Source organism: Haematobia irritans, chromosome 5 (assembly GCF_050003625.1).
Source record: "Haematobia irritans isolate KBUSLIRL chromosome 5, ASM5000362v1, whole genome shotgun sequence".
NCBI lineage: Eukaryota > Metazoa > Arthropoda > Insecta > Diptera > Muscidae > Haematobia > Haematobia irritans.
In genome coordinates this window covers 41,068,154-41,084,269 of record NC_134401.1, presented here as the reverse complement: position 1 = coordinate 41,084,269, position 16,116 = coordinate 41,068,154, and the positions used below count along the sequence as shown (strand labels likewise).

At 24.7% G+C, this 16,116-nt stretch overlaps 1 protein-coding gene across 1 annotated transcript in view; it reads right to left on the bottom strand.

Annotated features, from left to right (window-relative positions):
- Positions 1-1,378: 1,378 nt before the first annotated feature.
- The window catches only part of LOC142240445 (D-beta-hydroxybutyrate dehydrogenase, mitochondrial), a 44,737-nt gene continuing 29,999 nt past the window's right edge, over positions 1,379-16,116 (bottom strand). The window contains exons 4-9 of the mRNA XM_075312148.1: positions 9,239-9,445; positions 8,710-8,863; positions 8,549-8,623; positions 2,123-2,304; positions 1,945-2,046; positions 1,379-1,881 (exon numbers count right to left, since the gene is read on the bottom strand). Coding sequence (XP_075168263.1) covers positions 1,714-1,881; positions 1,945-2,046; positions 2,123-2,304; positions 8,549-8,623; positions 8,710-8,863; positions 9,239-9,445 — 888 coding nt within the window. The 3' untranslated portion in view covers positions 1,379-1,713. The remainder of the gene's footprint in view (positions 1,882-1,944; positions 2,047-2,122; positions 2,305-8,548; positions 8,624-8,709; positions 8,864-9,238; positions 9,446-16,116) is intronic.

The following is a 16,116-nucleotide window of genomic DNA, read 5'->3' as shown; positions in this document are numbered from 1 at the left end:
TTCTCTTTGAGGCTCCGCAAGCCAAATCTGGGGGTCCGTTTATATGGGGGCTATACGTAAAAGTGGACCGATATGGACCAATTTTTGCATGATTGTTAGATACCATATACTAACACCATGTACCAAATTTCAGCCGGATCGGATGAAATTTGCTTCTCTTAGAGCAATCGCAAGCCAAATTTGGGGGTCCGTTTATATGGGGGCTATATGTAAAAGTGGACCGATATGGCCCATTTGCAATACCATCTAACCTACATCAATAGCAACTACTTCTGCCAAGTTTTAAGTCGATAGCTTGTTTCGTTCGGAAGTTAGCGTGATTTCAACAGACGGACGGACGGACGGACATGCTCAGATCGACTCAGAATTTCACCACGACCCAGAACATATATACTTTATGGGGTTTTAGAGCAATATTTCGATGTGTTACAAACGGAATGACAAAGTTAATATACCCCCATCCTATGGTGTAGGGTATAAAAATGAAAAGTTTACTTTTTAAGAAAAGAAAGTCATAAGGTACAAAAGTGCACTTTGTCAAATTCGAAAAGGCATAAAGTTGAAAAGTCCAAAGTCGACTTTTGCAATTTTGAAAATTTTAATACATTTCTAAAGGTAAAAACATGTCTAAAAGACATATTTTAAAAAAGTAAACTTTTACAAATTTAAAAAAAGTCGAAAATCGATTTTTTTTTAAATATTGAAAAAAAAATCAACAACTTGAAAAATAGACTTTTTTAAATTTTAAAAGTCGATAAAGCGAAATTTTAAAAAAGCAAAAGGTCAAGAGCCGACAGAATCAGGTTAGGTTAGATATTGCAGGCTCACTTAGACTATTCATTCCACTGTTATCCCACGGTGGTGAACTTTTTTCTTATCACTGTGTGGTACCCGATTTTATGTTTAAAAAAATCAAAGGCCGAAAGTTGAATTTCACCAAATTTGAAAAAAGTCGAGTTTTCAATTTTTGAAAAGTTTTAAAGTTGTTTTTTTTTTAAATTTTGCATAAATCGACTTTACAAAATTTGAGGAAGGGCTAAAAGTTGAAAAGTGGATTTGTCCAAATTTTAAAAATAGAAAAAAAGGAAAATTTGGACTTTCCCCAATATTTAAAAATAGTGGAAAAGTCGATTTTTCCATATTTAGCAAATGCAAACTTTTCAAAATTTTACGAAAGTCTGAGGGTCGATTTTTCCAAAGTTAAAAAAAATAGAAAGGTCGAAAAATTTACTGTTCCAAATTTTGATATAGTCCATTAAAATTTATTAAACAAGTCGAAAAAGTCAACTTTACCCTATTTGAAAAAATAGTCGAAAGCTTGACAAGTCGATTTTCCGAATAATTTTTTTTTTAAATAAATAAAACTCAATACGTAAAAAAAAAAACTAAATCATAAATTTCTTTATTCATAAAAAATATAAATTTTACGACATTCTATGGATTTACAAATGAAAAAAAGAGTGAGTTAGAGAAAGAAAAACCATTCGCGTTTGTTTTTAAATGCTAACTAAAATGCGGTTATTCATTCGATATTGAATTCACTAAAGATTTCATCTTGAAAGAATTGGTTCTTAAATTATGAAAAAATACGTATTCAGTTTTAAATATTACTACACATCGAACTTTTATACATCTCCTTTTAATTTCTTAACACCATAAAAAATAAATAAAATCATTTGAGTGGGAACTGGCCAGCAAATCTCAGTCATTTCTCTATTTTCTGGGTACACCATAGAAAGCCTCATACAAAGAGGGAGGCAAATGTTCAGCCATGAAAATTTGTAATTTCTCTTTGGGTGTTACCGGTGTATAGCGGGCCATGGGGAAGGAGCGTGTGGTGGCATCGATAAGGACACGAACAGTGGGTTGAATATCGGCAGCCTAAGGAAAATATAAAGGAGATTTTTAAAAAGAGACTTTTGGATTTTTTTTTTCAAATCTTACTTCTCTGGAATATTTCTCAATGGAGGTCATGGCAGCTTCATAATAATCCTCACCATACGCCTTCTTTTGTTCCACAGACATTTGGGCCCACATTTTCTTGGCCTATACAAACAATAGCATTAAGTCTTCTTAATTTGTTTCTTTTTTTTTGGTATTTGACCATGTTTTGTTCAATTACCTGTTCACGTAATTCAGTTTCATTGAGCCAAGCATTTCCAGGAGTAAATTCACCAGCAGCTACCACAGAGACATCGACACGACGAGGACGCATTTCTTGGCGTAAACAGGCGGCAAAACTTTCAATAGCAGCCTGGGTGGCACATTGGACACTGCGTACAGGAGTGGGGATTTTGTTGAGACCTTGTGGAAGAATTTTGAAAACGAAAATTAATAAACTACTAAATACGTTGAGCAAGGAAGTATGGAAGAAGTGGCACCGAATACAGCATCCAAATACTCTTAATGATATAAAAGTCGAAAGCTTCTTTCAAATTTTGAAAAACTCGAAAACATAAAAAGTCCTCATTTTCAAATTTCTGCTTTAGATTTTTTGCATACTTTTAGGCTGAACAAATATAGTATTCGACTTGTAAACTTTTTTAAGACACCCATCCCATTAGTAATCTTAACGGTATTTGGGATCAAAATGTATGAAAAATTTTACAGTATAAGGGCACAACAAAAAAGTGGGACTAAAAAAGAAGTGGGGCTAAAAAAGTGGCACATTTAGCACAACGGTAACATTGTGCAAAATTTACAGGATATACGCTGTAAGTTCGGCCTGGCCGTATATGCTTATATTCTTATGTTTTTGTACCCTTCACCACTACTGTGGTACAGGGTAAAATAAGTTCGTGCATTTGTATGTAACGCCAAGAAGGACCCGACTGAGACTCAGTATTCCGATCGTCTTAGAATTAAATTCAGAGTCGATTTTTTATGTCCGCCTGTCGGTTCATGTACAGCTTGTAGTATAAGTCCAATCGTCCTTAAACTTTCGCATGTAGCCTTACATCGCTTAAAAGACAATCACTCTTGATTTTGGAAAAAATCAGTTCCTATTTAAATATAGCTACCATATATATTTATCACCGATTTGGTCATAATTGACGTGTTATCAACCTAACTTTTTTCAAATTTCGTACATCCGAAACTTTTTGGAGTCTCGCAAAACATCAGCCAAATCAATTCAGATATGATACCCCCATATATCCCTCGCCCGATATGAATTTATATATACACAGAGTACAATTGACGGTATCATTTGGTTGAAATCGGATCAGACTTAGATATATTGACAATATATATATTTCGCCCTTACGACCACAGAGGCAAAAACTTTATTCCGATTTACGTGAAATTTTGCAAAGAAATTTTCCACCGATATGAGTTTAATTGGCCGCAGAGGTCAAAGATTTAGGTTAAGATCCAGATAAGGCTTCAACTGGTGTAAATCTCGCCCGATTTGGCCAAACATTGTCCCAAACCCCACAATTGGTCACCTAGGTTAGGTTAGGTTATGTGGCAGCCCGATGTATAAGGCTAACTTATACTATTCAGTCCATTGTGATACCACAGTGGTGAATTTCTCTCTTATCACTGAGTGCTGCCCAATTCCATGTTAAGCTTAATGACAAGGGACCTCCTTTTTATAGCCGAGTCCGAACGGCGTTCCACATTCCAATGACACCACTTAGAGAAGTTTTGAAACCCTCAGAAATGTCACCAACATTACTGAGGTGGGATAATCCACCGCTGAAAAACTTTTTGGTGTTCGGTCGTAGCAGGAATCGAACCCACGACCTTGTGTATGCAAGGAGGGCATGCTAACCATTGCACCACGGTGGCCCCCATTGGTCACCTATAAAATCGCCAATCTTAAGTAGCACGCATTTTAAAAAATAATTTGGTAGATTGGTAGAATTCTCGATGTTTTGGTAGATTTTGCAAAATATTCCTCCAACAAAGAGGCATTTCACAAATTTACTATAGAAATAAAATTTTGACAAAATTTTCTATAGAAATAAAATTTTGACGAAATTTTCTATAGAAATCAAATTTTGACAAAATTTTTTATAGAAATAAAATTTTGACAAAATTTTCTATAGATATAAAATTTAGACAAAATTTGTTATAGAAATAAAATTTTGACAAAAATTTGTTATAGAAATAAAATTTTGAGAAAATTTTTCTATAGAAATAAAATTTTGAGAAAATTTTCTATATAAATAAAATTTTGACAAAGTTTTCTATAGAAATAAAATTTTGTCAAAATTTTCAATAGAGATACAAATTTGACAAAATTTCTATAGAAATAGAATTTTGAGAAAATTTTCTATAGAAATAAAATTTTGACAAAATTTGTTATAGAAATAAAATTTTTACATGATTTGTTATGAAAATAAAATTAATTATTATTATTGTTTGTGATGTCCAGTTTTAATAATTTATAAATGAAACAAATGTAAAACAATTATATTTCAAATAAAAAATTCTCTGGAAAAGGTCGGAAAAAAGCCGACGAAACGTCGAGAAAAAAGATGAAATAAACTTGTTTTATTTGCATTTATATATATTGACCAAAACAGCCCATTAAAATAAACAAAAATCTATAAAAATAAAATTTTGAGAAAATTTGTTATAGAAATAAAGTGTTGACAAAATTTGTTATAGAAATAAAATTTTGACAAAATTTGTTACAGACATAAAATGTTGACAAAATTTGTTTTAAAAAACAATTTTGAGAAAATTTTCTATAGAAATAAAATTTTGGCAAAATTTTCAATAGAGATAACATTTTGACAAAATTTTCTATAGAAATAAAATTTTGACAAAATTTGTTATAGAAATAATATTTTGAGAAAAATTTCTATAGTAATAAAATTTTGAAAAAATTTTCTATATAAATAAAATTTTGACAAAATTTGCTATATAACTAAAATTTTGACAAAATTTTCTAAGAAATAAAATTTGGACAAAATTTTCTATAGAAATAAAATTTGGAGAAATTGTTCCATGGAAAAATTTTTATATAAAAGAATTTTTGACAAAATTTTCTATACAAATAAAATTTTGACAAAATTTTCTATAGAAATAAAATTTTGACAAAATTTTCTATAGAAATAAAATTTTGATAAAATTTTCTATAGAAATAAAATTTTGACAAAATTTTCAATGGAAGTAAAATTTTGACAAAATTTTTTGTAGAAATAAAATGTTAACAAAATAATCTAAGAAAAAAACATTTGAGAAAATTTTCTACAGGAATAACATTTTGACAAAGTTTTCTATAGAAATAAAATTTTGACAAAATTTGTTATAGAATTAAAATTTTGACAAAATTTTTTATAGAAAAAAATTTTGAGAAAATTTCCTATAGAAATAAAATTTTGACAAAATTTTCTATAGAAATAAAATTCTGTTAAAATTTTCAATAGAGATAAAATTTTGACAAAATTTCTGTTGAAATGGAATTTTGAGAAAATTTTCTGTAGAAATAAAATTTTTGCAAAATTTGTTATAGAAATAAAATTTTGACAAAATTTGTTATAGCAATAAAATGTTGACAAAATTTGTTATAGAAATTAAATTTTTACAAAATTTGTTATAGAAATATAATTTTGGAAAATTTTTCTATAGAAATAAAATTTTGACAAAATTTTCTATAGAAATAAAATTTTTACAACATTTTCTATAGAAATAAAGTTTTGTCAAAATTTTCAATAGAGATAACATTTTGACAAAAATTTCTATAGAAATAACATTTTGAGAAATTGTTCTATGAAAAATTTTCTATACAAAAAAATTTTTGACAAAATTTGAGAAAATTTTCTGTAGAAATAAAATCTTTAAAAAATTTGTTATAGAAATAAAATTTTGACAAAATTTGTTATAGAAATTAATTTTTTACAAAATTTGTTATAGAAATAAAATTTTTGGAACATTTTTCTATAGAAATAAAATTTTGACAAAATTTTCTATAGAAATAGAATTTTGACAACATTTTCTATAGAAATAAAATTTTGCCAAATTTTCAATAGAGATAACATTTTGATAAAAAATTCTATAGAAGCAACATTTTGAGAAATTGTTCTATGGAAAATTTTCTTTACAAAAAATTTTTTTACAAAATTTTCTATACAAATAAAATTTTGACAAAATTTTCTATAGAAATAAAATTTTGACAAATTTTTCAATGGAAATAAAATTTTGACAAAATTTTCTATAGAAATCAAATTTTGAAAAAAATTTCTATAGAAATTAAATATTGACAAAATTTTCTATAGTAATAAAATTTTGACAAAGGTTTTCTATGGAAATAAAATTTTGACAAAATTTTCTATAGAAATAAAATTTTGACAAAGTTTCCTATGGAAATAAAATGGAAACAAAATTTTCTATAGAATTAAAATGGAAACAAAATTTTCTAAGAAATAAAATTATGACAAAAATTTCTATAGAAATAACATTTTGAGAAATTGTTCTATGGAAAATTTTCTATACAAAAAAAAATTTGACAAAATTTTCTTTACAAATAAAATTTTGACAAAATTTTCTATAGAAATAAAATTTTGATAAAATTTTCTATAGAAATAAAATTTTGAAAAAATTTTCAATGGAAATAAAATTTTGACAAAATTTTTTATAGAAATAAAATGTTGACAAAATAATCTAAGAAAACAACTTTTGACACAATTTTCTACAGGAATAAAATTTTGACACAGTTTTCTATAGAAATAAAATTTTGACAAAATTTGTTATAGAAATAAAATTTTGACAAAATTTGTTATAGAAATAAAATTTTGACAAAATTTTCTATGGAAATAAAATTTTGACAAAATTTTCTATAGAAATAAAATTTTGTCAAAATTTTCAATAGAGATAAAATTTTGATAAAATTTCTGTAGAAATGGAATTGTGAGAAAATTTTCGGTAGAAATAAAATTTTGACAAAATTTGTTAAAGAAATAAAATTTGGCAAAATTTGTTAAAGAAATAAAATTTTGACAAAATTTGTTAAAGAAATAAAATTTTGACAAAATTTGTTATAGAAATTAAATTTTTACATAATTTGTTATAGAAATAAAATTTTGCAAAATTTTTCTATAGAAATAAAATTTTGACAAAATTTTCTATAGAAATAAAATTCTGTCAAAATTTTCAATAGAGATAAAATTTTGACAAAATTTCTATAGAAATAAAAATTTGAGAAATTGTTCTATGGAAAATTTTCTATACAAAAAAATTGTTGACAACATTTTCTATACATATAAAATTGTGACAAAATTTTCTATAGAAAAAAACTTTTTACAAAATTTTCTATAGAAATAAAATTTTGACAAAATTTCTATACACAGAAAAAAATTTCAGGAAAATTTTTCCAATTAAAATCTTAATTGAGTTTTAAAAAATATTCAATTAAAAATTTAATTGAAACAACAAATTTTGTAATTGAAATAAAAATCAATCACACAAATTAATAGTACCAATTAATTTTTTAATTGGATCAATTAATTTTTTAATTGACTGTCAATTAATTTTTTAATTGATACTATCATTTCTGTGATTGAAGACATTTCAATTAAAAAATTAATTGGATCAATTAATTTCGTGATTGAATCAGAAAATTTTTTTTTGTGTACACAGAAAAAAATTTCACGAAAATTTTTCCAATTAAAATCTTAATTGAGTTTTAAAAAATATTCAATTAAAAATTTAATTGAATCAACAAATTTTTTAATTGAAATAAAAATCAATCACACAAATTAATAGTATCAATTAATTTTTTAATTGGATCAATTAATTTTTTAATTGACTGTCAATTAATTTTTTAATTGATACTATCATTTCTGTGATTGAAGACGTTTCAATGAAAAAATTAATTGGATCAATTAATTTCGTGATTGAATCAGAAAAATATTTGTTTGTGTGTAGAAATGGAATTTTGAGAAAATTTTCTATAGAAATCAAAATGTTGACAAAATTTTCTATAGATTCCGAAACGTGCGTCCATCCAACCATCTTGCAGTCTATAGGGCTTTGCCCAAATAAATTTGACAAATTTTCAAAAAAAAAAAATAAATAATAAAATTGTGAGAAAATTTTCAATAGAAATGAAATTTTGAGGAAATTTTTTATTGAAATAAAATTTTGAGACCATTTTCTATAGAAATGAAATTGTGAAAAAATTTTCAATAGAAATTAAATTTTGAGAAAATTTTCCATAGAAAGAAAATGTTTACAAAATTTTCTTTAGAAATAAAATGTTAACAAAATTTTCTTTAGGAATAAAATTTTTGATAAAATTTTCTAAGAAAAAAATTTTCTGAGAAAGTTTTCTATAGAAATGAAATTTTGTGTTTTTTGGTAGAATTTTCTCCAAATTTTGGTATATTATTTTTGACTTGAGTAGCAACCGCGCTACAGATTGGCGAAGGGTGTGATGTAGTCGGCCCTTGGGACTTTAGAATTCCCTTAATTGTCTTCTTTTATCCTCCTTGTCGAATGTCAGTTTGAAAAGTTCGAAATTCAAATTATAATTTTCCTGGCTCTTCGATACCTATACAATGCCCAAGAAGTAGTTCAAGTTATCTTAAAATCTTACCGGATGTTAGGAAAATAACACGACCATGGCAGGTACGGATCAAAGGCAACATCAATTGAGTCAAACGGGCACAACCTAAAATTTGAAATAAAAAAAAACATTATTGAAATATTTTGTTTTGTTTTGATGAAACTCAAAATATTTCTCTCTTTCTCTCTCACCCAGTAAATTCAAATCCAATGATTTACGCAATACAGCGAAAGGCAACCATTCCATTTCACCCAAAGCAACCCATTGAGCACAATGGATTAAGCCCCACAAACCCTTGGAACCGAAAGGCAAATGTTCAGAGACATATAAGGCAGCTTCCAAAAGCTAAAAAGAAAAATAATTTTACATAAAGATCAAGCTTAAGATGGAGAAATTTGATTACAATCTAAAAAAATGGAATATTTAGTTTCAAAGACGAATTCATAAATATAATAAAATATCGATGGATCTAATTAAAAAAATTATTGATACTATTAATTTTTGTGATTGAGTTTTATTTAAATTAAAAAACAAAAATTGTTTGAACCAATTAAACTTTAAATTGAATATTTTTAAAAATTCAATTAAAATTTTAATTGCAAATATTTGGAAATTTTTTGATACAGACAAATTCATAAATATTATGAAAGTTTTCTTTATTGTAATGAAAATTTTTTTTTATTAATCTATCGTATTTACAACTATGAGTTTTGTACTTACTGTCTTTTCTGATGTTACATCCAAGTGAATTGTCTTCATACGTCCAGAAGTTTCTTCCTTGAGAATGGAGGCTTCTTCGGATTCTTCTATGGGGACATTGAAACCAGCAAATACATGAAAACCTAAATCATCCAATTTTTTGGCTAAATACCAAGCAATGGGTGATTCACAGCCAGTAATGAGGACAGCTTTACCCGAGGCGGAAACCTTAAAAAAAAGAAAAAAAATAATTTAATTGTTAATAATAAAATTAAATACAATATACCGAACTAAAGAAAATTAATTCAGTTTAAATATAAATTAATTGGAATTAAATTAAGTTAAAAATATATTTTCTATTTTATGTTTTTTTTATTAATTTATTTGTTCAAAAGCAAAAAATGCAAATAATATTAAATTTTAGATTTGTTCGAATTGGCTACCTTTAGGTTCCATTTTTTTTTTGTAAATAATTCTGTAAATTTTGAGTTGATAAAGATATCTACATAATTTTTCTCTGCGGGTCCCTAGTTAGTCTATAGACGTTGAAATTTGGTCATCTCTGCACGTCCGTGACCAATTTTCAACGATGGTGCCAAATCCTGTTGGAATGTCTATGGTTTGCGGCTATCTTTAGGTCATTTTCCCAACAATATTCGGCATTTATTTTGACCATCGGTCGTTACGGCGGCACCTGAATTCTAGTAACCGACCGAAGGTGTAATTTTTCAGCTGACTTTTTGGCAAGTAAACTCGATCACAACTGCTCAATTAGGAATGGCTTATCATCGCAGAAAACCAAAAAAAAGTAAACCCGATTATTTTGAAATGGCTTCTCATCAGGGAAAAACAAAAATTCGGTAACTGGCCACTTTCGTGCAAGCGAAGCTAACTCTTGGTTTTTTTCTAGTACATCGGTGAGCTCTTGCAGAATTTTAATGGCATTATTCCGAGTTCATTTTTCCATATGGGTTCACCAATGTAGTATCACAATGGACTGAATAGTCTAAATGAGCCTGACACATCGGGCTGCCACCTAACCTAACCTAACCTTTCATATGGGTTGCAATCGTTCTCGCGGTAAATTCTTCTTACGATCACGCTTGCCACACCAAAAATCATAAATTTTTCACCGTTTGGTAGATTAGTACAATTCTTGATGTGTTGGTAGATTTTGCAAAAATTCCTCTCATACTAAGAGGTACGTATTAGGTATTTGGAAAAAAATTTGAATAAATAAATTTCCGATAGTAATTACATTTTGACAAAATTTTCTTTGAAAATAAAATATTGACTAAATTTTCAATAGAAATAAGATTTTGACAAAAGTTTCTATAGAAATAAAATTTTGACAACATTTTCTTTACAAATAAAATTTTGACAAAATTTACTATAGAAACAAAATTGAGAAAATCTTACAACATTTTCTATAGAAATAAATTTTTGAAAAAGTTTTCTAAAAAATATTTTCTATAGATATAACATTTTGACAAAATCTTTTATAGAAATAAAATTTTTACAAAATTTTCTATAAAATAAAATGTTGACAAAATAAGAAAAAAAATTGTTCACAATTTTTATAGAAATAAAATTTTGACAAAATTTTCTATAAGAATAGAACGTTGACAAAATGTTCTGTAGAAATAAAATTTTTACAAAATGTTCTATAAAATAAAATTTTGACAAAATTTTCAATAGAAATAAAATTTTCAAAACATTTGCTATAGAAATAGAATTTTGACAAAATGTTCTATAGAAATAAAATTTTGACAAAATCGTCTATAGAAATAGAGTTGTGACAAAATTTTTTATAGCAATAGAATTTTGACAACATTTTCTATAGAAATAAAATTTTTAAAAAATTTTCTATAGAAATAAAATTTTGACAAAATTTTCAATAGAAATAAAATTTTGACAAAAATTTCTATAGAAATAAAATTTTGACAAAATTTTCTATAGAAATACAATTTTGACAACATTTTCTATAGAAATAAAATTTTGACAATATTTTCTATAGAAATAAAATTTTGACAAAATCTTCTATAGAAATAGAATTGTGACAAAATTTTTTATAGCAATAGAATTTTGACAACATTTTCTATAGAAATAAAATTTTTAAAAAATTTTCTATAGAAATAAAATTTTTACAAAATTTTCTGTAGCAATAAAATTTTGACAAAATTTTCTTTAGAAATAAAATTGTGACAAAATTTTCTATAGGAATAAATTTTTGACAAAATTTTCTGTAAGAATAGAACGTTGAAAACATTTCTATAGAAATAGAATTTTGACAAAATTTTCAATAGAAATAAAATTCTGAAAAAAATTTCTATAGAAATCAAATTTTGACAAAATTTTCTATAGAAATAAAATTTTGACAAAATTTTCTATAGAAATAAAATTTTGACGAAATTTGCGATAGAAATAAAAATTTGAAAGTTATTTTGTAAAAATAAAATTTGGACAAAATTTTTTATATTAAAAATTTTTTGGTAAAATTTTCTACAGAAATAATTTTTTTACAAAATTTTCTATAAGAATAGAACATTGACAAAATTTTCTGTAGAAAAAAAAACTTTCACAAAATTTTTTATAGCAATGGAATTTTCACAACATTTTCTAAAGAAATAAAATTTTGTCAAAATTTTATATCGAAATAAAATTTTTACAAAATTTTCTGCAGCAATAAAATTTTGACAAAATTTTCTATAGAAATAAAATTGTGACAAAATTTTCTATAGGAATAAATTTTTGGCAAAATTTTCTGTAAGAATAGAACGTTGAAAAATTTTCTATAGAAATAAATTTTTTACAAAATTTTCAATAGAAATAAGAAATTTTGACAACATTTTTTATATAAATAAAATTTTGTCAAAATCTTCTATAGAAATAAAATTTTGACAAAATCTTCTATAGAAATAGAATTTTTACAAAATTTTCTATAGCAGTAGAATTTTGACAACATTTTCTATAGAAATAAAATTTTTAAAAAATTTTCTATAGAAATAAAATGTTGACAAAATTTTCAATAGAAATAAAATCTTGACAAAAATTTCTATAGAAATAAAATTTTGACAAAATTTTCTATAGAAATAAAATTTTTAAAAAATTTTCTATAGAAATAAAATTTTGACAAAATTTTCAATAGAAATAAAATTTTGACAAAATTTTCTATAGAAATAAAGTTTTGACAAAATTTTCAATAGAAATAAAATTTTGACAAAATTTTCTATAGAAATAAAATTTTGACAAAATTTTCTGTAGCAATAAAACGTTGACCAAATTTTTTATAGCAATGGAATTTTCACAACATTTTCTAGAAAATAAAATTTTGACAAAATTTTATATCGAAATAAAATTTTTACAAAATTTTCTGTAGCAATAAAACTTTGACAAAATTTTCTATAGAAATAAAATTGTGACAAAATTTTCGGTAGCAAGAAGACTTTGACAAAATTTTCTATAGAAATAAAATTTTGACAAAATTTTCTATAGGAATAAATTTTTGACAAAATTTTCTGTAAGAATAGAACGTTGAAAAATTTTCTATAGAAATAAAATTTTGACAAAATTTTCCATTGAAATAAAATTTTGACAACATTTTTTATATAAATAAAATTTTGACAATATTTTCTATAGAAATAAAATTTTTACAAAATATTCTATAGAAATAGAATTGATACAAAATTTTCTATAGCAGCAGAATTTTGACAACATTTTCTATAGAAATAAAATTTTTAAAAAATTTTCTATAGAAATAAAATTTTTAAAAAATTTTCCATAGAAATAAAATTTTCACAAAATTTTCAATAGAAATTAAATTTTGACAAAATTTTCTATAGAAATAAAATTTTGACAAAATTTTCTGTAGAAATAAAATTTTGAGAAAATTTTCTATAGAATTAAACTTTTGAAAATTATTTTGTAGAAATAAAATTTGGACAACATTTTTTATATAAAAAAATTTTTTGACAAAATTTTCTACAGAAATAAAATTTTTACAACATTTTCTATAAGAATTGAACGTTGACAAAATTTTCTGTAGAAATAAAACTTTGACAAAACTTTCTATAGCAATGGAATTTTCACAACATTTTCTAAAGAAATAAAATTTTGACAAAATTTTATATCGAAATAAAATTTTTACAAAATTTTCTGTAGCAATAAAACTTTGACAAAATTTTCTATAGAAATAAAATTGTGACTAAATTTTCGGTAGCAAGAAGACTTTGACAAAATTTTCTATAGAAATAAAATTTTGACAAAATTTTCTATAGGAATAAATTTTTGACAAAATTTTCTGTAAGAATAGAACGTTGAAAAATTTTCTATAGAAATAAAAGTTTGACAAAATTTTCCATAGAAATAAATTTTTGACAACATTTTTTATATAAATAAAATTTAGGCCATATTTTCTATAGAAATAAAATTTTGACAAAATCTTCTATAGAAATAGAATTTTACAAAATTTTCTATAGCAATAGAATTTTGACAATAATTTCTATAGAAATAAAATTTTGACATCATTTTCTATAGAAATAAAATTTTGAAAGTTTTTTTGTAGAAATAAAATTTGGACAAAATTTTTTATATTAAAACATTTTTGGTAAAACTTTCTACAGAAATAATTTGTTTACAAAATTTTCTATAAGTATAGAACGTTGACAACATTTTCTGTAGAAAAAACACGTTGACAAAATTTTTTATAGCAATGGAATTTTCACAACATTTTCTAGAGAAATAAAATTCTGACAAAATTTTCTAAAGAAATAAACTTTTGAAAAAATTTTTTTATAGAAATAAAATTTTGACAAAATTTTCTCTAGCAAGAAAACTTTGACAAAATTTTCTACAGAAATAAAATTTTGACAAAATTTTCTATAGGATAAAATTTTTGACAAAATTTTCTTTACGAATAGAACGTTGAAAAATTTTCTATAGAAATAAAAGTTTGACAAAATTTACTTTATTAATAAAATGTTGACAAGTTTTTCTTTAGAAATAAAATTTGGCAAAATTTTATATAGAAATAAAATTTTGACAAAATTTTCTGTAGCAAGAAAACTTTGACAAAATTTTCAATGAAAATAAAATTTTGACAAAATTTTCTATAGAAATAATTTTTCTTTACAAAATTTTCTATAAAACTAATATTTTGACAAATTGTTCTATAGAAAAGTTTTAACAAAATTTTCTATAGAAATAAAATTTTTGTACAAAATTTTCTATAGAAATAAAATTTCGACAAAATTTTCTTTAGGAATAAATTTTTATCAAAATTTTATTTAGTAATAAAATTTTGACAAAATTTTCTTAAGAAATAAAATTTGGCAAAATTTTCTTTAGAAATAAAGTTTTGAGAAAATTTTCTATAGTAATAACATTTTAAGAAAATTTTCTACAGAAATAAAATTTTGACTAAATGAAATTTTTAAAGTAACATTTTGCAAAATATGATTTTTTGTTCGGTAGTTTTTTAGTAAAATTTTCTCCAAATTTATAAGTGATATGAACCTGATGTTAACATAAATCTGAAAACCCTTTTCTCATAACCTTGTATAGTCCATTATGAATTAAGACGAACACACATAAAATTCTATAGCATCGCATGGATAGGACATCAAGCGTGTGTGGGGTAGTATGCACGTATTGGCCTTAAAAGATAATAATATGGGTGTTGTATTGAGCTCATGTTTTGTGTATTATTTGCGTGTATACGATTCTGTATTAGTGTATGGTAATGTCTTCTCTCTATCTCTCTCTCTGAATGCAGGTGGAAATGTGTGTGCGTGGTTATGTTTTGGTTTGGTTTGGCCAAACATCTGATTTCCGTTTCCCATAATAAAAATAAATATCTTCTGTGGCCCAGAGACATATGTAGAGAAAACGACGAATGAATTCGTTTGGATTGAAATGCATGTGTGCCAATGCTTCATTGGGGTAGATGGTTGGTTGATTGTTGATGTAGTTTTTCCTTAACGGGGAGCAGTAAATATTTAGATGTCTGTGTTTTGTTATGCTAGTGCAAAATTCTAGCAAAACAATTAAAGAAAAAAAGTCGAATAAAAAATGCTAACACAGAAGAAAATATAACAAACAAAAATTTACAATTTTCAAAAGTTAAGGCAAACTTAAAACTCAATCTATTTATAAATTCACTAACACAATAAACTTTTTAATCAAATTAAAGCAAATTAAAATAGTAACTATGCTAATTACGATTTTATAGAAAAAAAAAATAATTCAAATCAAATCGAGAATTGAAATCTGTAAAAAGAACATAGTCACAATCTAATCAAAATATCAATTAAAAACCCAGGTAAAGTCCTATTAAATAATTGACTACATCAATGAGAAAAAATTAATTGAGTTTTGCAAAGAAAATCAATTAAAATTTTAATTGACTGTAATAAAAAAAATATTTGAAAATTTTGAAGAAATCAATTATATTTTTAATTAAGTATACCATCTTATGTCTAATTATTTCTATGATTTATTTAAACAAAAAAAGAATATGGGATCGATTAATTTCATGATTGAAGTTTTTATCTGTTTTGGACATTGAACAAAAACAGAGAGACACCATCGATCCCATACCAAAAAACACCCATAACGACCGCCAACAAATGTCTGTACTATTCACTGATTGTACTTTCATTTCTATGGTTAATATTATAGAGGTTTAATGGTATTGGTTTTGGCCTCTTCTCCTGGTCTCCTTAGGGAGAAGTAGGAGAAGATGTTTGTAATTTGCTTTTTGCTTCTGTGTTTGTTTCTTTTTTTTTGTATCTTCTAAGGGCGCTAGAGGTGAGAATCTACTTTCTTTATTTTTCATATCCTTCCTTCCTCTTTCTCTTTTTCTCAACAAACACACACACACACACATACACATCCAATTC